General features: G+C 42.9%; 1 protein-coding gene across 2 annotated transcripts in view; it reads right to left on the bottom strand.

The window, feature by feature from the left end:
* Positions 1 to 22424, bottom strand: part of RNF130 (ring finger protein 130) — a 121014-nt gene that overhangs the window by 26799 nt on the left and 71791 nt on the right. For both annotated transcript variants that reach the window (XM_038772151.1, XM_038772150.1), the window contains exons 5-6: positions 15479 to 15561; positions 812 to 908 (exon numbers count right to left, since the gene is read on the bottom strand). In XM_038772151.1, the coding sequence (XP_038628079.1) occupies positions 812 to 908; positions 15479 to 15561 (180 nt within the window). The remainder of the gene's footprint in view (positions 1 to 811; positions 909 to 15478; positions 15562 to 22424) is intronic.

The following is a 22424-nucleotide window of genomic DNA, read 5'->3' as shown; positions in this document are numbered from 1 at the left end:
AGATAACACAGATGAGGCAACTGAGGCACAGAGAAGTTAACTAAACACAAGCACTCTCTAAAGACTCTCTAATTTTGTAGATTACCTAACTAAAAACACTTGAGGCTCATGCATCTATCTAAAAAACAAGTCCAATGGCGCTTAGAGCAGTGCTTTGTATGTAGTAAGTGCTCAACAAATACCATCATTATTATTTACTGAGCGCTTACTGTGTGATGAGGGGTCTAAAGGATCCTGACTCATTTAGCAAGGGGCTGAATAAATCCTCATAATATTTTTAAAGGCTGCTTCATTTATTGATTAGCCCACTGAACCAGGAGCCAGAACACCCAGATTGATTAAATGTAATCGTAGGAAAGCATGCCCTTTTGGGATCTGAAAGTCCTCACTTGTAAAGTGGGAATGCTACAGTCAATTCGCAGTTATTTGCAAATGGATTCTCCGACTTTATGGCTCTCCGCAGAATGTTCCACCCCTTCCAGCCCCAAGACTGCTATTCCTCCTCTTCGCTAGCTCTGAGATTCCGAGATTTCCTCTCAGAAGGAAGCACCTGCCGGCTGTTACGGCCCTCTAAAAAGAGCTCCGAAACACTGGCCACCTCTCCCCATTGCTCAGATGAATCCCCACACCAACCCCCCTCTCCTCTCCGCTCAGTTCCTAGTACGTTACTTAGGTACTGAGACTCTCTGCCTCCCTGACGCCGGATGTAACTGCAATGTGACAAGCGCTTAGGGCAGGGTCTTGCACAAAATAAGCTCCCCGAGGTCAGAAATAATCACGGGACTGATAATGGCAAATTCGGGAAACTTACCACAATTCCAAGGGCCTTCAAAATGTTAAGCTTGCACATAGGACAAGTGCAGTGTTCACTAAGCCAAGGATCTACGCAGGATTTGTGGAAAACGTGCCTTTAAAAGAGTAAAATAAAGGTCGTGTTATAGTCAAAGCCAAGTTTTACAGGCCGATAATCTTCCAACAACATTGTGAATGAAAAAAACTGGCTGCTGAGTGGATGGAAGATACTGAACCCCAGCATGGCCCAGTGGAGACAGCATGAGCCTTGGAATCACAAGGATCTGGGTTCTAAACCCAGCTCTGCTGCTTGCCTGCTGTGTGACCTTGGGCAAGACATTTCACTTCTCTGGGCCTCAGTCACCTCGTTTGCAAAATGGGGATTAAAACCGTGAGCCCCAAGGGGGACAGGGACTGTGTCCGACCTGATTATCTCGTGTCTACCTCAGCGCTTAGAATAGTGTTTGACACGTAGTAAGAGCTTAACAGATACCATCATTACTATTAACCCCATTCCCTGACTTAAGTATGGATCAGATTGCCAACTTGTACTTCCCAAGCGCTTAGTACAGTGCTCTGCACACAGTAAGCGCTCAATAAATACGATTGATTGATTGATTGATCAGATTAGGAGTTCTAGGAATGCTGCAGAGGGCAACTCAGGGTGGGCTTTCACAGAGGGGATGAAGAGCAGTAGTGTGAGGGTTGCGGGGTGGGTGGGAGAGCTTTTCCTTCCCATCATGTGTGGCTCTTGCTGTCTGTGGACAGTCGTCGCGTGTCCCTCAATTCTCTTGACAGCACTTTCACTTTGGGGAAAATAGGTCGAGGTTGAGGAGCAGGAAACCAATGGGGCTCTGTGGGACGCAATCTTTTTCTCATTCTACACCTGAACCTGTTTTTGGTTTTTATGGTATTTATTTAGTGCTTACTATGTGCCAGGCACTGTACTAAGTGCTGGGGTAGACATATGATTGTAAAGTTGGAAACAGTCCCTGTCCCACATGGGGCTCGCACTCGCAGTCTTAATCCCCATTTTACACGAGGGAACTGAGGCACAGAGAAGTGAAGTGACTGGCCCAAGGGCACACAGCAGACAAGTGGTGGAACTGGGATTACAACTCAGATCCTTCAGACTCCCATATCCATCAGGGCATGCTGCTTCTTGCTGGTTTGTAAAGAGAATATAGGACACGGGAGAACGGAGAGTGTCCTCTGCTCTGCGGCTCGGGATAGAGCATTGTTCTGCTCTTCTGAGCTGCAGGGTGAGATTACAGCACGCAGAGGACCAATGTAGGCCACTCTGAATCCAGACTGGTCGATGTCCTGTAAGGAAAAGTTTCATTTTTAAGACAATATTTGAAAAAATGGGTCAAGCACTTCCCTTGGTGAAAATAAAACAAGCACCTGAAAGGCAATACACCATCACAGCAGAATGGATAACTACCGTTATATGAAAGGGTGGAAAATTACTTGCAGTTAACTATGTCCAGGCCTTATTTTCAGATTTATTCCATTAACTTTAAAGAAAAGCAAATATTTACTGATTTGGAATGCCTATAAAACTGTAAAGCAGAAGGAGATACTGGAAGAATACTGATTGTTGCACCTACGGGTAAGAACAGATTATCCTGCATTTACCACATTGCTTAGATTGTGAGCCCCAATGAAGGATATGGGCCATGTCTGATTTTTTTTTGTAATGGCATTTGTTAAGAATTTACTGAGTGCCAGGCACTGTACTAAGCATTGGGGTAGGTGTAACACAATCAGGTTGGACATAATCCCTGTCCCACGTAGGGCTCACAGTCTTAATCCCCATTTTACCAAGACTGTGAGCCCCACATGTGACATGGACTGCGTCCAACCTGATTACCCTGTATCTATCCCAGCACTTAGCACAGTAAACAATTTAATACCACAAAAAAACCCAAGAAAACAAAACAGAAAATTAGGTGGAGGATAGGACTTGAGAAGGAAGCTCAGTTTTGGCTATATTAAGCTAGAGGTGCTGGAGGGTCATATGTGCAGAGATGTCTTGCAGGCAGGAGGAAATACAAGACTGTAAGAGAAAGGCTGGGATTAGAGGAGGATTTGGGAGTCAGTGTAAACTGAGAAGGGAAAGGGGATCCCAAAACAGAATCTCGGTTAACATCCACTGCCTCAGACTGGAGGTGGAGGAAGTCCCGGTAAAAAAGTCCGAGAAGAAAAGGGGAAAACCGACGGAAAATTAGGTCAGTAAAATCAAGGCTTAATAGCGTTTCCAGGAAAAAGGAGTGATTCACCGTGCCAAAAGCAAATGAGAGGTCAAAGGGGACTGAGATAAGAGTAGAGCCTGGTAGATCTGGCAAGGAGGAAGACACTGGTGACCTTGAAGAGAGTGGCCCCAGTAGGATGAAGATGAAAACCAGATTGCCAAGGGTCAGGAAGTGAGTTGGAGGAAAGGAAGTGCATGAACCTCTTCAGGGAGTTTGGATAGGAATGGGAGGAGGGAGATGGGGTGACAGCTGGAGGGTGCAGTGGATAGGGGAGATTAGAGATCTGTTGGAAGACAGAGGGGAAGGAGCCATCAGGGAATGAGCGGTCGAAGTTGGTGGCCTGGGAGGGATGAATAGCAGGCATACGCATCTGTATCTGCACGGACCAAATGTAATGTCAAGAGCCAATAACATCAGCAGGGAATTTGGCCCCAATCCTACTTTGGACACCAAACGGGCACTTCTGAATTTCGATTTAAAGTCTCCCAGGGCTGTCCAAAGAATCCAGGCAAGACGGGGGAGGACGAGAAGGGTAACGCAGAGCACCATCAGGCGGAGTAGGAGGGCAACCGGAGTGTGAACATTACAGCACACCACCAAGGATACAAAATACCTAATCTTTTGTTTTTCAGTGTTATTTGTTAAGTGCTTACTACCTGCCGGGCACTGTACTAAGTACTGGGGAGAAGGGGAACACAGAGCACCATCAGGCGGAGTAGGAGGGCAACCGGAGTGTGAACATTAGAGCACGCCACCAAGGATACAAAATACCTAATCTTTTCTTTTTCAGTGTTATTTGTTAAGTGCTTACTACCTGCCGGACACTGTACTAAGCACTGGGGTAGATACAAGCTAATCAGGTTGGACACAGCCCCTGTCTCCATGGGGCTCACAGTCCTTAATCTCCCTTTTACAGATGAGGTAACCGAGGCACAAAGAAGTGAAGTGGCTGGCCCAAGGTCACAGAGCAGACAAATGCCAGAGCTGGGATTAGAACCCAGGTCCTCTTACTCCCAGGCCCGTGCTCTTTTTACTAAGACACCCTGCTTCTGTATCTATCGACATTTTCTACAGTCTAACAACCAGAGCCTAATGCGCTACTGGCTGAATAGTGGCAAAATGTAATAGTATCAAATTTCCCTAACATTAGGTGGCTAATGAGTCAGAGATTACCCAAGCAATTACTTCAAGGGTGGAATCCACAAAATTTTTGCAACTAATCATTAGGCTTACGCCATGCAGACACAGCCTCAGTTCACTGGAGCGTCAGCCCATTAGAAACTGCAACTGAGAAATTGTAAACACATACGTTTAAGACCTTAGGACCTTTTGATTACAACTATTTATAGTCTCCTCAGACTATCCTTATTTATACTTTGAAGAAATGGAATATAATTTAACTAGATCTTCATTAGAATTTCTACTACACCTCTGGCATTCCCAATAGTGAAATTAAATCCAGTTTTCTGCTAATATAAAGAAATAACATTTCCTAGCTACATCATTTTATACCACCTACGTCTAGGACTAAACACAAGTCATTTCCTCATAAATGTGAGGAGAAAACGTGAATCAGTTTATGTGGGGACAAGTTAAAACAAAAAGGCATAACAGAGTAGCATGCTTCTATACATGGAAACACATGTTGCTTCTTATGAGCAATCTAATATTATGGAAGATCACAATCAAAATAAATTATGTTTCTTTACTAAATATGACAAGCAACCAAATATCAGAACAGCACCTCTTCATGTCATTTTTCCACTTTTCTTAGGTACACCTTGCCATTACTATTCTTGTACAATTTTTGCCTTTTCTTTTGAAATTGTAGCGCAGACTGGGATTTTTTTTTTTCCGTGATGTCATATTCTAGTATACACCCCCTGGAATCTCAATTTCCTCATCTGCAAAGTGAGGGTGAAAGCGCCTGCCTCTCCTTACTTCACAGGGGTATTGAAGATAAACTGAGAATTGATGCAAAATTGAAATATAAAAGCACTAGTCAAATTTAGGTGGGTTTTTTTTTACTATTATGGGCTTCTGTTAAATTGTTCATATAGAAATGTAAGCATATCAAAACATACAAAACCTAACCTCAGACTTCCAATTGCAGAAAAAGAATGCACTCATTTCAAATTCATGTTCTGCATCATCTCTTTCCTAATCAACTTTATTTGATTCTATGTTTGTTTCTTCCTTGGCATTATTTACTCCTCTCTAAGATCCATAAGATGGGAATTCTTTTGCTGGAGAAATTTTACTGTAACGAGAACAGGACTTTGCTTTACTATGGATACCTTATTTTGTTATTGAACTGGAATCGCTGTTTTTCAGTCTTGCTTTTGCTGGAGAAATTTTACTGTAACGAGAATGACTTTACTACAGATACATTTTGTTATTGAACTGGTATTGCTGTTTTTCAGTCTTGCTTTACTGTCCAATTACCACATCCCAGCTTTTTTCTTTGAGCACTTACCAATCTTTGCCTCACATAGTCTTCTTGGGCAAAATCAGAGCACCTAGCAATTCTATTAAATACTTCAGAATGTGTCTACCGACTCTGTTCTATTGTACTCTCGCAAGCACTTAGCACACAATAAATATGACTGATTTAGAATAAATGCTTCTGACTTCTCACATCGAGAACTCCAGAGAAAACATTTTAAGACCTCACTGTCAGTTCAAGAGAGGAAGGATTTTTACTTCCTTAAACGCTTTGTCTTACATTTTCCTTTCCTGATGACTTTGCTTTGAAAACAGCCACCATTTTCTTGATATAGGTTTGTCCTTTGTATGAGAAGAAGATGGTGATTCATCATGTGTGTGTGCCTGAGACCAACGATCCCCGCTATACTGTGAACATTCAGAGGCTGCCTATCCCCTGTTGCTCTGGTTTATTTGCTGCTTGGATGGGGTGGGAAATGTTTCTCTTTTTCAACAGCTAAACATCAGGGTCTGTTGCTGCAACTGCCACTCGATTATCAGTGGACAGCCTGCTCCCTAGACAGCGGCACTCTAAGCCTGCTCTCGATTCCAAGTCGCCAATGGTGATTTTCCATTTTTCTGCAGTTTCCCCGGTGCTGGCCCATACCGGAATGTGAATCATTGGATTCATTACATCTCCGTATCTTCTTGCAGTCATTTCCAAAAAGCAACTTTCAGAGATATTTAACAACACTCAAATTGAACTGCCAAATTGGAAGATTTTCCCGGTGGCTCGGAAACTTATTCTAATGCCACCACCGGGTCTCTCGAAGCATCTTTCTAAATGACTGCTTGGGCCAACTACACAAGGCTGCTTCACCACTTTGGTGAGGAGGAAGGGGTTAGACAGTGCACCTTCCACTGTCAAAACAGCTTAAGAGTAAGGGGCTGCAGACATGCAATTAGGTTGCGTATCAACCTTCGCACGAAGCAAAAACTCCTCACTAATGGCTTCAAAGCTCTCCATCACCATTCCCGCTCCTACCTCACCTCCCTCCTTTCCTTCTCCGGCCCAGCCCGCACCCTCCGCTCCTCTGCCGCTAACCTCTTCGCTGTGCCTCGTTCTCACCTGTCCCGCCGTCGACCCCCGGCCCACGTCCTTCCTCTGGCCGGGAATGCCCTCCCTCCGCACATCCGCCAAACTAGCTCTCTTCCTCCCTTCAAAGCCCTACTGAGAGCTCACCTCCTCCGGGAGGCCTCCCCAGACTGAGCCCTCCCCTTATCCTCTGCTCCTCCTCCCCTCCCCATAGCATTTGTGTATCTTTGTACATATTTATTACTCTATTTTAATAATATGTATATAGCTATAATTCTACTTATCTGTTTTGATAGTATTAGACAGCTGTCTACTTGTTTTGATGCATCTCCCCCTTCCAGACTGTGAGCCCGTTTGTTGGATAGGGACTGTCTCTGTAGGTTGCCCAACTGTACTTTCCAAGCGCTTAGCACCGTGCTCTGCACACAGTAAGCGCTCAACAAATACGGTTGAATGACTGAATGAATGAGCTCTCTGTCCCTGGGTGAAGAGAGGGGCATTCAGGCCCTTAATAATGGCACCTGAGACCACTGGATCATGAATTACTGGATATAACCATAACCATCCATAATCACCACTCAAACCAGGGAAAATGGGGATTAAGACCATGAGCCCCACGTGGGACATGGACTGTGTTCAACCTGTTTACCTTGTATCTCCCCTAGCACTTAGAACACTGCCTGGCACATAGTAAGCCCTTAACAAATACCATTTTGTCCCTATTTTTTACCGGGTTCATTCCACTATTTCTTTCTCCGCGTGTGTTTGACCTCCCCTCACCATTTATTAGAACAGTGCCTGACACATAGTAAGAATTTAAGAGAAGCAGCATAGGCTTAGAGAAGCAGCATGGTTTAGTGGAAAGAACACAGGCTTGGGAGTCAGGGGACGTGGGTTCTAATCTTGCCTCCGCCACTTGTCTGCTGTGTGACCCTGGGCAAGTCACAACTTCTCGGTGTCACAGTTACCTCATCTGTAAAATGGGGATTAAAAGTGTGAGCCCCACGTGGGACAATCTGATTAGCCTGTATTGACCCCAGTACTTAGGATGGTGCTTAGCACATAGTAAGCCCTTAACAAATACCCTAATTATTTCATTATTATTATTTAACAAATATCATCATTTATGTTGAGCCTCTCTTTGTACTTGCCTTTAAAAAGTTTTTTTTAATGGTATTTGTTAATACTATATTCCAGGGAGTGTACGAAGCCCTAGGACAGACACAAACTAATCAGGTTGGTCAAAGTTCCTGTCCCATTTAGAGCTCACAATCTTAATCCTCATTTTACAGATGAGGAAACTGAAGCAAAGATAAGTTAGGGGACTTGCCCAAGGTCACACAGCAGGCAAATGGCAGAGCTTGAATTAGAACCCAGGTCCTCTGACTGTGCTCTGTCTACTACGCCACATTTCTTCTCATTATCATTTAGTCCAGTACTCGACATAGAGACAGCACTTCAAATGGTCAGAAATAATCCAACAGTCAGAATACTAATGAGCTAATTTTTCCTAACAGCAACAGTGTTAAATGTTTTTGCGAGGTCTTTGAAAGCAGTCGAGGGGTTGTAGTTTGGCCTCCTGCACATATAATAATAATAATGGCAATGATGATAATAATAACTGTGTTATTTCTTAAGCGCTATGTGCCAAGCACTGTACTGAGCGCTGGGGTGGACACCAGGTAAATCAGGTCCCACTGTCTAAGTAGGAGGTACATGCTAAAAAGAACCTGCCCACTTTGTCATGCTGCAATCTTAAATCATATTGCAATTCCAGAAGCAAATGTCGTCAGTTGTCAGACCAGAAAAACTCTTGAGAACTTGAAGGGAAGGAAAAGCTTGGAGAAGTTGGGAAGGTGAGCTCAGACTGCTCTTTCATCTTTCTTCCTGAGGACGCTACAGACGGCATTTCCTCCCAGTTCCATAAAAAACTGGCTGTGTGTAGACCTCGGCCGGTGTGTCATCAGGTCCGAACACTTTAACCTTTCTCTAGGCTCTGTTGGATAAAACAAGGTCCTTGAAAGTTGGAACCAAGGCCATGTTATCACAGATGCAGATTTTCTGTTTTGTAGGGCCTCATCTTCAATACAAGAAGGTATGTTTGAGGGCATCTGAATGGTAGATGTCATCTTCTTCAGGTCTGCCTCCAATTTCTCTGATTCCAGGGGATGTAAAACGTGTTGCATGATATTCTCTCTGCTGCTTCTGACTGCCATTCGGACAGTCTCAAATTTTTAAAAAGAATTCTGTTTTCAGTCAACAGGTTTTATACTTTTTTAGGATGAAAAAAATAAAGGAGGACCAAAGACTCGCTCTGTACCTTTGTGTCACATATATTCATTCATTCAGTTGTATTTATTGAATGAATGAATAATAATATAATAATAATTATATTATATACTATTAAATACAATTAGAATTAGAATTATATGTTATAATATAATATAATACTGATAATAATATTGAATGAATAATAATAGCTCTCCTACTGAGAGCTCACCTCCTCCAGGAGGCCTTCCCAGACTGAGCCCCCTCCTTCCTCTCCTCCTCCCTCTGCCTTACCTCCTTCCCCACAGCACCTGTATATAGGTTCATACATATTTATTACTCTATTTATTTATTTATTTTACTGGTACATATTTATTCTATTCATTTTATTTTGTTAATACGTTTTGTTTTGTTGTCTGTCTCCCCCTTCTAGATTGTGAACCCGCTGTTGGGTAGGGACCGTCTCTATATGTTGCCAACTTGTACTTCCCAAGTGCTCAGTACAGTGCTCTGCACACAGTAAGCCCTCAATAAATACAATTGATTGAATGACGCTCAGTAAATACGATTGAATGAATGAATAAATGAGAGGTCAACACCTGCGCCGTGTGTCTACTTACACCACATCTAAAATTAACATTTTCTCTCTGTCTCAGCCTTAGCTTAGGCAACACTGTTAGGGCAAAGAACAGTTCCATTGCTACTTCGTTAAATGAAACTGTAAAACACTCCAGACACCAACCCGACCAAACGACTTCACCATTAGACTGTCTAGAATGTGATGATACAAGGATGACTAGTTGATTTCAATTACAAAATTACAGTTTTGCAAAAATACATTTAATTCCCTATGTAAACATGGGTCTTGAAAATCCACTGAATCCATACAAATGGCATAAAAAATTGATGGGATTCGATAATCCCCAAATAAACGATACAGTCTTATTCAGTTATAACTTTCTGAAACGACTACGTTTTCAAATATTAAAGTGATTAGAATCCGTAAGGAGCAAACAAAGTATTCTGAACGGGAAACTGAAGTTAGAAATTGAATACAGTAAATTCTTGTACGACATGTGCTTTAGATGGAATGCTACTGCAGATTTACGGAATATTCTTCGGACAACACGTGCCTGTCGACATAGGACGCGATGCGATGTTGGAAATACTGGTCAGGAGCAGGTCAGTCATTGTGTGTGAATTCTACAACCCAAGTTTTCCTTCGAATGAGGTGCCTCCGGAGTACAGCCCCCTCCTCCTCCCACCCCTTTATAGGAGAACTGACTACAGTCAGTCCGAAGCACTTACTGAAGCGACTGTAATAATAATAATAATAATAATGATGGCATTTGTTAAGCGCTTACTATGTGCAAAACACTGACTGTAGGCTAAGTATTGTGCTAGGTACTCTGGTGGATGCAAAGAAAGGACAAGGCATGGCCTCTAGGGAGAGAGGACAACCATTTAAGTTGAAAAGAGTTGATATATTTCATAAGTGATGCACAGATAAACTATAAAAATACATGACAGCATGAACAGTCAAATGGTATTTCAAAGCTACAAACGCACACATACATACATATATATGTATAATGTGTGTGTATATATACATATACACATTGATGTGGTGGTCTTAAGGGGTCAGGGCCGGAGGCCGGGGAGGGATGGAATTAATCTGGGAAGGGTTCATGATGATGTGTTTTAATAGCTTTAAAGGAGGTAAGGAACATTATTTGGCAAAGGGGCAGGGAGACAAGCAACCCAGAAATGATGGAAAGGTAGAAAAGTTCTGTGTTAAGGAAGTTCATCAGGCTCACTTGGCTGGAGTGGCCCCTACAAGGAAGGGAGTAACTAGGCTGACCAGTTTTTATTTTGAAAACGAAGACACCGTTCCACGTTGCAGGCTTTTCCCTTCCCCTTCAGTTACCATGACAAAAAGAGAAGGAAAGAGAGGTTTGAGGGGGTGGGGAAGGGCACACAGGATCTCCCAATATTCTGGGAGGCCCTGGAATGCTGAGGAGCCTAAATGGATCCATGTGCTTAGAATGAGCCACACGTGGGAAGAGAAGGAGCAGTTGCAGCTGGGGTAATGTAGACTGAGTTTAGCTAAGGCAATCCCTGTTTCGGGACATTCTAAAATTGCCTGGAAAACTGAAAATCCAAGACTGCCCCGGTGCGAATGGTCAGCCTAGGCAGAACAGGACATTAGGGTCATTAGATAGGGAAAGGAGACAGCTGGAGAGTGGAGGCCTTTGGAGTCTCATGTCAAGAGTTTCAATTTGAGGCAGTGATTGGGAGCTATTTGGCCTACTGAAGAGAAAGCACCGTGTCCAAAATATTGAAAGATGATTCTGCTGATGGCAGAGTAGAAAGAGAGGCAGGGAAACCAGAACATAATTCCTATGGGACAGGGACTGCGGGCATGGAGAAGAAAAGGTGACTTTGTGAAATATGACTGAGGAAAAAGCTGTGGCAGGTTGACTTTGTGAAATATGACTGAGGAAAAAATCTGTGGCTGATTGGTAGGGAAAGGGAATAAATGAGGAGTCAAAGATGACTGCAAGGTAAAAGGTGTGGGGAGATTGTGGTGAAGACAGATAGGGAAGTTGAACTAAATTTGAGCCACATTTTTAGGTGAAAGCACAGGAATCTTAAAAACATGAAGGGATACACAACCAGAGAAGATGAAAGATCATGGCTGGATACATTGATCTAGGAATTACCCACATATAGGTGGTAACTAAAATTATTTGAGCAGATGAGTTCTCCAAGTTGGTTTAGTCTATCTGGTCTGTAAGCTCCTCATGGGCTCAGATCACACCTGTCTGTTCTAGAGTATTGTATCCTCCCAAGCACTTAGTACAGTGCTCTGCACACAGTAAATGCTCAGTAAATACCACTAATTGATTGACTATAAAGTGGAAGAGTAGAGGGCCCAGCAAAAGACACAGAGAAGCTATTACAGAGCCTTAAGGCAAATGAGAAGTATGGAATCAGAAGTACAGTAACTCTTGTTAATTTTTATTATCATTTGTATCAAAGCTCTGCCTTTTTTTTACCTGTTGTGTATTTGGCTATTTTTGTCCCCTTGTCTCCCTCACAGGCTGAAAGATCAAGGATAAGGACTGAATCTTTTACTTCAGCTCAGTGTTGCCAAGCATCTAGCACAGCAGTGCAAGAGCTCAGGAAATGCTGTTCACTGAGACAGCTGGTGAGCAGTTGAAGAGGAAAGCACCAGAATGGGAAGGGATAATAGCAAGAACAAGATCTCCTGAGACCCAGTGTGATCATCATCATCATCAATCGCATTTATTGAGCGCTTACTATGTGCAGAGCACTGTACTAAGCGCTTGGGAAGTACAAATTGGCAACATATAAAGTGTGATGGGGTGGGAGACACAGATGGAGGGGTTAATATTCTCGGAGACAGCAGAAAATGAGACTAGGCCTTGCTGGGCAATGTCAAAGTGGGGAGGAAGGCACCAGGAGGATCTTGGAGAAGAAGCGTGGCTCAGTTGGAAAGAGCATGGGCTTTGGAGTCAGAGGTCATGGGTTCAAATCCCAGCTCCGCCAATTATCAGCTGTGTGACTTTGGGCACGTCACTTAACTTCTCTGGGCCTCAGTTACCTCATCTGTAAAATGGGGATTAAGACTGTGAACCCCCCTTGGGACAACCTGATCACTTTGTAACTTCCCCAGCGCTTAGAACAGTGCTTTGTACATAGTAAGTGCTTAATAAATGTCACTATTATTATTATTATTATTATCTTACACCTGATGGTCATGATTGCTGTGTCAATCAACTGCGTTTATGGAGCGCTTACTGTGCACGGTACTAAGCGCTTGGGAGAGTACAGAAGAGTTGGTAGACAGCCTTGCCCATGATGAACTTTCAGACTAGAGGGAGAAACAGACATTAACATAAATATGGATATGTTCACAAGTTCTGTGGATGAGGTGAATAAAGTGGGCAAATCCAAGTGCACGGCGATGCAAAAGGGAAAGGGAGTAAGGAAAATGAGGGTTTAGTCGGGAAATATTTTATTTATTTTATTTGTACATATTTATTCTATTTATTTTATTTTGTTAATATGTTTTGTTTCGTTCTAAGGGAAAGGGAGTAAGGAAAATGAGGGCTTAGTCAGGAAATATTTTATTTATTTTATTTGTACATATTTATTCTATTTATTTTATTTTGTTAATATGTTTTGTTTTGTTCTCTGTCTCCCCCTTCTAGACTGTGAGCCCACTGTTGGGTAGGGATCGTCTCTATATGTTGCCAACTTGTACTTCTCAAGTGCTTAGTACAGTGCTCTGCACACAGTAAGCACTCAATAAATACGATTGAATGAATGAATGAATGAAAAGGGCACTCTTTAAGAACAGAGAGTCTGTAAACTCGTCCTCTAGACTGTAAGCTTGTTGTGGGCAGGGAAATGTGTCCACCAACTCTGCTTTACTGTTATACTGTACTCTCCCAAGAGCTCAGTATGGTGCTCTGCACACAATAAGCACTCAATAAACATGACTGAATGATTGACTGAGGTGGGAAGAAAGGGGGGGGAAATAAAATCTGGAAGTTGACCTGAATCAAAATTTACTTTTCAACAGTACAAATGCACAACTACACTCCGTTTTCAAAAAAAAAAAGGTATTTTGAAAAGTACAACTTACTCAAAGTCTTTAAAACGTTAGTGCCCAAGTTTAAGCAGTGACTACTGACATTTTGGGGTCGGTTGGCATAATTTACTTGCGGTTAAGACTAAAGAGAATGGATGACTTAAGTGTCTCATAACTACAAGCGCCTCAGAATAAAAAAAGTGCAGTTAAATTGCAGGGAGGCTTGAAGGAGGCCTAAGCAGGCTGATGAGCTCCACCATGGCCCTCGGTGACATAGGATTGAAAAAAAAAAGCTTAGCCACTCTCTGAATTAGCAATCGGAGTACGGCAAGGCTTCAAATACATTAAACTTTGGTTCAGATCCAAAGCCTGGCTCTTGGCCACACAAATCCATGGCATTCCTCTCCTCTCCAGATTCTGCTTTCCAATGGGCCTGACCCCGACGTAGTTATTCTCTACTGTATCATGGCAGCATGGCCTAGTTAGTGGAAAAAACTCAAGTGTGTGAGTCAGGAGACAAGAGTTCTAGTTCTGGCTCCCTCATTTTGCCTGCTGTGTGCTCTTGGGCTGCTCACTTAACCTCTTTGGACATCAGATTCTTCATCTGTAGAATGGGGATAAGATCCCTGAGCTCTCTCTCCCTGTTGGATGGTGGGTGAGTTCCGGGTGGGAAAGGAAATGTGACCGATCTGATTATCTTGTATCTACTTCGGGGCTTTTTTTTATGGTATTTGTGTCAGGCATAAATGTGTCAGACTGCTTCATAAACGCAGTCATTATCGATAGTAGACTAACTACAGGTACACAACACAGATTTAATTTATATATTTTTCATTTTCTGGGGAAAAAGAAGAAAGCACTCTCAGGAAAGATCTTAACAGCACCAAATATTACACCTAAGCACTGGGGTAGATACAAGCTAATCGGGTTGGACATACTCTATGTCCCACATGAGGTTCACAGTCCTAATCACCACTTTACAGATGAGGCAACTGAGGCACAGAGAAGTTAAGTGACTTGCCCAAGGTCACACAGAAAAGTGGAGGAACCCTGATTAGAACCAGGTCCTTCTAACTCTCAGGCCTGAGCTCTAACCATTAGGCAAAGTGCTCCTTAGCACAGTATTTAGCACAGAGTAAGTGCTTCATAAACGCAGTCATTAGCGATAGTAGACTAACTACAGGTACACAATACAGATTTAATCTATTTATTTTTCATTTTCTGGGGACAAAGAAGAAAGCACTCAGGAAAGATCTTAGCAACCAAATATCACACCTACCAGTGGCTATGAAACTTTCATTAAACATAATAGTTCAGAGACGTTATCAGTGCTCCTTAGCACAGTATTTAGCACAGAGTAAATGCTTCATAAACGCAGTCATTATCGATACTAGACTAACTACAGGTACACAATACAGATTTAATCTATATATTTTTCATTTTCTGGGGACAAAGAAGAAAGCACTCAGGAAAGATCTTAACAGCAACCAAATATTACACCTAACAGTGGCTATGAAACTTTCATTAAACATAAGAGTTCAGAGACATTATCAGTCAGCTCAAATCAGACAAGAGGAAAGAACAGTACTGAAAAGAAGGCATATTGTCAGCGAGCAGGATTCACCTTAGTTCACCAAGGAATATTAATCAATAATTAAACTATTAGGAAACCTGGAAAATAAAACCAGAATTGTCACAACCGCTTACAATCGAAACGTTAGCAGAGTATGTTGGGGAATATGTGAATTTCTTGTGAGTGGAGATATTTGAGAAATCAGAATTTGCTGGGATAGTACAGCAAGCTGCCAGAATAATGATTACAGTGTTTTACTGTACAGATGTTTGGGATGTTGCTCTCTCACTATTACATGGAATATACCACAACCATTTCCAAGTAAATGGGTCTAAGGGGTGAGGCAGCCATTCTGAAGGCAAAATGCTGGGGAAAAAAAAAGATACGGAAAAAATGACCAGAAAACGGCTTTCTATTAAATTCAAAATAAAAGGAAAGCTTTGGCTTACTTGCAGGGCAGGATGCGGACAACATCATTCTGCTTGTAACTCTCTATGCAGACAGCACAATGATCAAAGTCGGGGTCTGTTTCCTGAAATGAGCAGCAGGAGAAAAAAAATCAAAAAATCAGGAGCTCAGACTATACTTGAAGTATATAAAATCAGCAATGCATGAACTCTCCTGTGCAAAATGGTGAGTACCGAAGATGCCGTAGAACAGGTTACATGGGCTAAAAGTGTGACTCGTGACCAGCAAAACATCGGACAAGGTAAATTGCAATAAATAATCCAAGTTTCAAACTCAATGAGTACAGTTTCGACCTATACATGCACAGATATTTGCCCACACCAATATGCACACATCATATCTACTCCCTTCTCAGTTCCTACTCCTCTGTGTGGGCCCATGCTATCTAGTTAAGGACTTTTGAGATGTTTCAGGAGCTGAAAGGGGAGTGAGGGAGAATGCTATCACTCAGTAGAAAAAACAACAACAAAACTTGGTTTGGAAATGGCTCCTAGTCAGATAAGGCTAGGACTGTGAATCCTTCCAGGCTGCTGTGCATCTGTCTTTACAAAATAGCTAATTCTCTTAACAGAGGAAATACATTTCTATCATGTTTGACAGGGTACGGCAAATAAAACAGACTATTTCTATGAAAAAATAGGGTTGTAGAGAACTTATCGTAGCCTGTGAACATTTAGCATTTATACACTGCTTACAGAACTCTAAACCTTGTAATATAGACTTGGGGAGGTGGTTTTCCTCATGTGCTAATTAAGAAACCGAGAAAGGGTTAGAGTCGTAGGTCATACTTTATGATAATTTTATGAGATAAATCTACCTTTTTCAAAAATCAAATTTTACATGAGTATGAAAAGGCGGTTGACAAAAAAACGACAAGCTGTATATTCGGATCCCGCTTGTCAGATGGGGATCTTTTAAAATCCAAACTAGAAAAAGTAGGACAAAAATCTGAAAACTGCCTCGGTTCCCTGCAATTTCTCTCTCAGAAAGCAGCTTTTCCACATCAGGAAGGCAGAGACCGGGATATTAAAAAAAATGAAAAGTCCCCAAACCCAGCAAGAGCCAATTAGCAACTTCAGTACTGGAAGCGTTAGTCAATATTTCTTGCTGAGAAACTGGATAGGCTTTGCTGATGAATGGCAGATTTGTTCCCGAGCCTCTTTCAATGACATACACAACTCCTTTGAAGACTGCAGTGCAACCTACACATCACCTAATGGGCTTGCAAGTATCCTATCAAAAAATAATAGATTTCCTCTTAAGATAAGCTTTAAATTGTCACACACTCCCACTGAAGTAGCAGAATGCAGATGCCAGGAAAGTGTAGAAAAACAGGGGAGGGGGAAAAAAAAATACCCAGCGGTGTGAGAATGGCAGTCTTCTGATCACACATTCAGTCTTTTCAGCTACTGTTTCCTTTTCTAGTTTTATTAGAAGCAAAAAGGGAGAGGGTAATAGTAGTTTCATGGCAGTTGAGAGCTGTTTGGATGAATGCCAGAGGATCTTCTGTGTCTCTCTAGGATGAAAGAGCCAAAGAATAAGAAATGGCAGAACAGTTGGGAAGCATTTAAGGGTCATGACCATTTCTGCTACAGCCTCTCCTTTGTCCTAAGAGTAGTAAGATCCTTGGGGACGTGGAACAAATCTGGATTACGCCAGGAGTTCCTGACCTCCATTCCCAGAATTGCACCAAGTGCTAGCCATGGAGGCCAACTGGCCCCCGTCCTGAATGAAAGAGCCGACATGGTCCTGAGATCTACTGATGGTTTTTTGTTTTCAATCAATCAATCGATCGTATTTATTGAGCGCTTACTGTGTGCAGAGCACTGTACTAAGTGCTTGGGAAGTACAAGTTGGCAACATACAGAGACAGTCCCTACCCAGCAGTGGGCTCACAGTCTAACAGGGGGAGACAGAGAACAAAACCAAACATGCTAACAAAATAAAATAGAATAGATATGTACAGGTAAAATAAATAGAGTAATAAATATGTACAAACATATATACATATATACAGGTGCTGTGGGGAAGGGAAGGAGGTAAGATGGGGGGATGGAGAAGGGGACGAGGGGGAGAGGAAGGAAGGGGCTCAGTTAATGTCATCTGTTAAGTGCATACTATACGCCAGGCACTGTACTAAGTGCAGCGTGGCTCAGTGGAAAGAGCCCGGGCTTTGGAGTCGGAGGTCATGGGTTCAAGCCCCGGCTCCACCAATTGTCAGCTGTGTGACTTTGGGCAAGTCACTTCACCTCTCTGTGCCTCAGTTACCTCATCTGTAAAATGGGGACTAAAACTGTGAGTCCCCCGTGGGACAACCTGATCACCTTGTAACCTCCCCAGCGCTTAGAACAGTGCTTTGCACATAGCAAGCGCTTAATAAATGCCATCATTATTATTATTAATATTCTGGGGTGGATATAAGATATCACGTGGCCATGGTCCCTGTTCCACACGGGGCTCCCGGCCTTCACCCCCGTTTTTCAGATAATGCTGGGAATCAATCAATCAATTGCATTTATTAAGCGCTTACTGTGTGCAGAGCACTGTACTAAGCGCTTGGGAAGTACAAGTTGGCAACATATAGAGACGGTCCCTACCCAACAGTGGGCTCACAGTCTCAGCGCGGCTCAGTGGAAAGAGCCCGGGCTTTGGAGTCAGAGGTCACGGGTTCAAATTCCGGCTCTGCCGCTTGTCAGCTGGGTGACTTTGGGCAAGTCACTTCACTTCCTGGGCCTCAGTTCCCTCATCTGTAAAATGGGGATTAAGACTGTGAGCCCCCCGTGGGACAATCTGATCACCTTGTATTCATTCATTCATTCAATCGTATTTATTGAGTGCTTACTGTGTGCAGAGCACTGTACTAATCAATCAATCAGTCGCATTTACTGAGCGCTTACTGTGTGCAGAGCACTGTACTAAGCGCTTGGGAAGTACAATTCGGCAACATATAGAGACGGTCCCTACCCAACAACGGGCTCACAGTCTAGAAGGGGGAGACAGACAAGAAAACATGTAGACAGGTGTCAAAGTCGTCAGAACAAATAGAATTAAAGCTAAATGCGCATTATTAACTATTTTTCGGGCTGGTCCCAGGGGTCCCCTGGGTGCTGTTGAACGGCCCGTTTGGTGAGGGCCCATTCTTCGAGCCAACTGATCTGTTTCTACAATGCTCCTCCGGTGAGCACCGCCCGGGTTTGGTGTCTTCCAACTCGGAGGGCTTACCAGTCATCCGTTAGAATTCCAACCAAAGTACCCCCGCCATAAAAACCAACCCAAAATGAAAAACCAAAACCTGAATCCTCGGTTGTACAGAAACGGCGAATCCACTCAAAGATCTTGTAACCTCCCCGGCGCTTAGAACAGTGCTTTGCACATAGTAAGCGCTTAATAAATGCCATTATCATTATTATTATTATTATTATAACAGAGGCACAGAGAAACTAAATCAATCAATCGTATTTATTGAGTGCTTACTGTGTGCAGAGCACTATACTAAGCGCTTGGGATGTACAAATTGGCAACATATAGAGACAGTCCCTACCCAACAGTGGGCTCACAGTCTAAAATGACTCGGTCTAGGCCACACCGCAGGCAAGGGGCAGGGCGAGATTAAAACCCAGGTCCTCTGACACCCAAGCCCACACTCTTTCCACAAGGACGCACTGCTTCTCGTCATAAAGTCATCAGAGCCAGAAAGTAATGCTTTCGCTGCACTCTGCATATGAGGCCTACCTCAATTTAGGAAGGACAGGAGAAACTAAGGAGAATGCAGGAGCGACTGCCAAAAAAACTGTGAAGGGGGGGCAGGAAAGAGAACTTAACAGAAACAGTTAACACAACCAAAGTTGTTTCACCTGGGAGAGAATGCTATGAGGTGAAGGAATGCACACAGTAAGCGCTCAATAAATACGATTGATGATGATGATGAATGGCTCAATCTTCAAATGGATGAAATTTACATGATCTTGAGACTGACCGGTGGTTCGACCCACCCTAAGGGGTCTGCAAAGAAAATGGGCTGAAATTACAGCAGGAGACTAATTTTTTTTTTTAACGTAATAAGAACTTCACGCTATTCTAATACCCAGTGGGTATTAGAGACGGTCCCTACCCAACAGTGGGATTACAGTCTAGAAGACTGAAATAACACATAATAAGCACATAAGCGCTTAACAAATACCATAATTAATTAATCAGTGTATTTATTCAGTGCTTCCTATATGCAGAACACTGTACTGAGCTCTTGGGAGGGTACAACAGAGTTGGCAGACACGTTCCCTGCTCACAGCGAGCTTACAGTCTGGAGGACTGCTGCTAACAAAAATACCGATCTAGGCGTGGTGTAGTGGATAGAGCAGAAGCCTGGGAATCAGGAGGTCATGGGTTCTAATTCTGACTCCGCCACTTGTCTGCTGTGTGACCCTGGGCAAGTCACTTTACTTCTCTGGGCCTCAGTTACCTCATCTGGAAAATGGGGATGAAGGCTGTGAGCCCCACGTGGGGCAACCTGATCACCCTGTAACCTCCCCAGCGCTTAGAACAGTGCTTTGCACATAGTAGGCGCTTAACAGATGCCATTATTATTATTATTATTATTATTCTCAGTTACCACATCTGTAAAATGGGGATGGAGACTGTGAGCCCCACGTGGGACAGGGGCCGTGTCCAACCCAATTTGCTTGTATCCACCCCAGCGCTTAGCACAGTGCCTCACACCGACTAAATGCTTAACAAATACCAGAATTATTATTACAGACTATCAGGTTGTGGAGTCACCCATCTTGGGAATCTAAACAGGAAATCATTTCTCCGGCTAGTTTCGTAAGTCACCAATTTAGAGGCATCAGAGTGTTGGATAACAGCGGTGGATGATCTTGAGGCCCCTTGAATTGCTGTGATCCTAGATTTAAATTTAAATACTAAAACTGTGAGCCCCATGAGCAAGAGGGACTGTGCCTGACTTGACTGACTTGTATCTCTCTCAGCGCTCAGAACAGTGCTTGACACAGGGTAAGCGCTTAACAAATCTCCCTGTCTAGACTGTACGCTTATTGAGGGCAGGGAACATGTCTGCAAACTCTGCTGTATTGACCCAGTGGCAAGGCTTGGGAGTCGCAGGGCGTGGGTTCTAATCCTGGCTTCACCACTTGTCTGCTGTGTGACCTTGGGTAAGTCATTTCCCTTCTCTGGGCCTCAGTTACCTCTTCTGCAAAATGAGGATTAAGAGTGTGAGCCCATGGGACATGGACCGCGTCCAACCTGATTAGTGCTTAACAAATGCCATAATTATTATTATTATGTGGGACAGGGACTGTGTCCAAACTGATTACCTTGTATCTACCCTGGTGCTTAGAACAGTGCTTGGCACATTCATTCATTCGATCGTATTTATTGAGCGCTTACTGTGTGCACAGCACTATACTAAGCGCTTGGGAAGTACAAGTTGGCAACATATAGAGACGGTCCCTACCCAACAGTGGGCTCACAGTCTAGAAGACTGAAATAACACATACTAAGCACGTAAGCGCTTAACAAATACCCTAATTATTATTATTAAAGGCTTAGTGCAGTGCTCTACACACAGTAAGTGCTGAGTAAATATTGATGTATACCTGTACATATTTATTACTCTATTTATTTGTTTATTTATTTTACTTGTACATATCTATTCTATTTTATTTTGTTAGTATGTTTGGTTTTGTCTCCCCCTTTTAGACCGTGAGCCCACTGTTGGGTAGGGACTGTCTCTATATGTTGCCAATTTGTACTTCCCAAGTGCTTAGTACAGTGCTCTGCACACAATAAGCGCTCAATAAATACGATTGATGATGATGATGATAAAAAATTGAACTCTGTTGCCGCTAGCCCAAGGAAAACAAAAAATGAAAACACTATGATTACATCTTGTATTTCCAGGAATAGTACAGGCCCAATGGATATATTTAACTCAGTGACTTATTAATTACTGCGTCTAAAGAATAACCTTTATTAACAAAGAACGGATGGTGGCTGGTTATCAGAAGCATTAAAACGGGAGTTTCTGGCCAGTCAACATCCAAGGCTGGGGAGAGGTGACTGTAAGTTCCTCAATCGCAAGGACTGTGTTTGACGACTCTATTGTACTCTCCCAAGTTGTTAGGACGGTGCTCTGCACACAACAGGAGATCAGTAAACACAACTGGCTGAGAGGCTCTGTCAATTCATCACGAGAAATTCATTTAACCTCAAGGTTTTGCGTTTCCCAGTAACAAGAATTATTTTCTGAGTTACGGATATATTAAGAAAATGCAAGGTTCTCAAGATATCTCGGGCCTGATGCACAATACTTTGATCCAAAGCTTGCAGACCTAAGATCGGATGGCAAATGGGGGTGGGGAGGGGTGATTCTACTTGGCTCCTCAGATGCCATGCTGGCCTAAACAGACTTCTGAGATAGCATGAAGAGAGAGAGAGAGAGAGAGAGAGACTGTATGTCGCATCATTTTCAGTTTTCAGAGGGTCCCATATGTGAGCAGCGAGTGCCCATTTATAATCGGCGGATGCGAAAAAATTAAGCATCCAAGATCACACACAAAAAAGTCAGTGGGCGAGGAAGGGTGAGAACTCAGGTCTATTTAGCTGCTCTCCTGTTAGCACATTCTTAAAAGCCCCTAGTAAGAGCAAAGGCAGCTGTAATGAGAAGACTCATCAAGGTTCAATAATCCTAAAGCAAGGGACCTAATTGTTGGAGAGGAGAGGTACATACGTTGGCCTTCTAAATGGCAGATACCTTGCAAATCTTAGGTTCAGGGGCATTATAGATGCACCAGTGGATGATAGCTAGTATACATCAAAGGCCAAGAAAACTGATATAATGAATAAACCAAGGTCACTAGTTTTTTTCTATCCAAAGTCACAACTTGAATACTAAGTGAAGATTGTTGGGAT

This window comes from Tachyglossus aculeatus, chromosome X1, assembly GCF_015852505.1.
Source record: "Tachyglossus aculeatus isolate mTacAcu1 chromosome X1, mTacAcu1.pri, whole genome shotgun sequence".
In the NCBI taxonomy this organism is placed as follows: domain Eukaryota; kingdom Metazoa; phylum Chordata; class Mammalia; order Monotremata; family Tachyglossidae; genus Tachyglossus; species Tachyglossus aculeatus.
The sequence above is the reverse complement of the archived record's forward strand: the minus strand, read 5'-3'. Positions and strand labels throughout refer to the sequence as shown.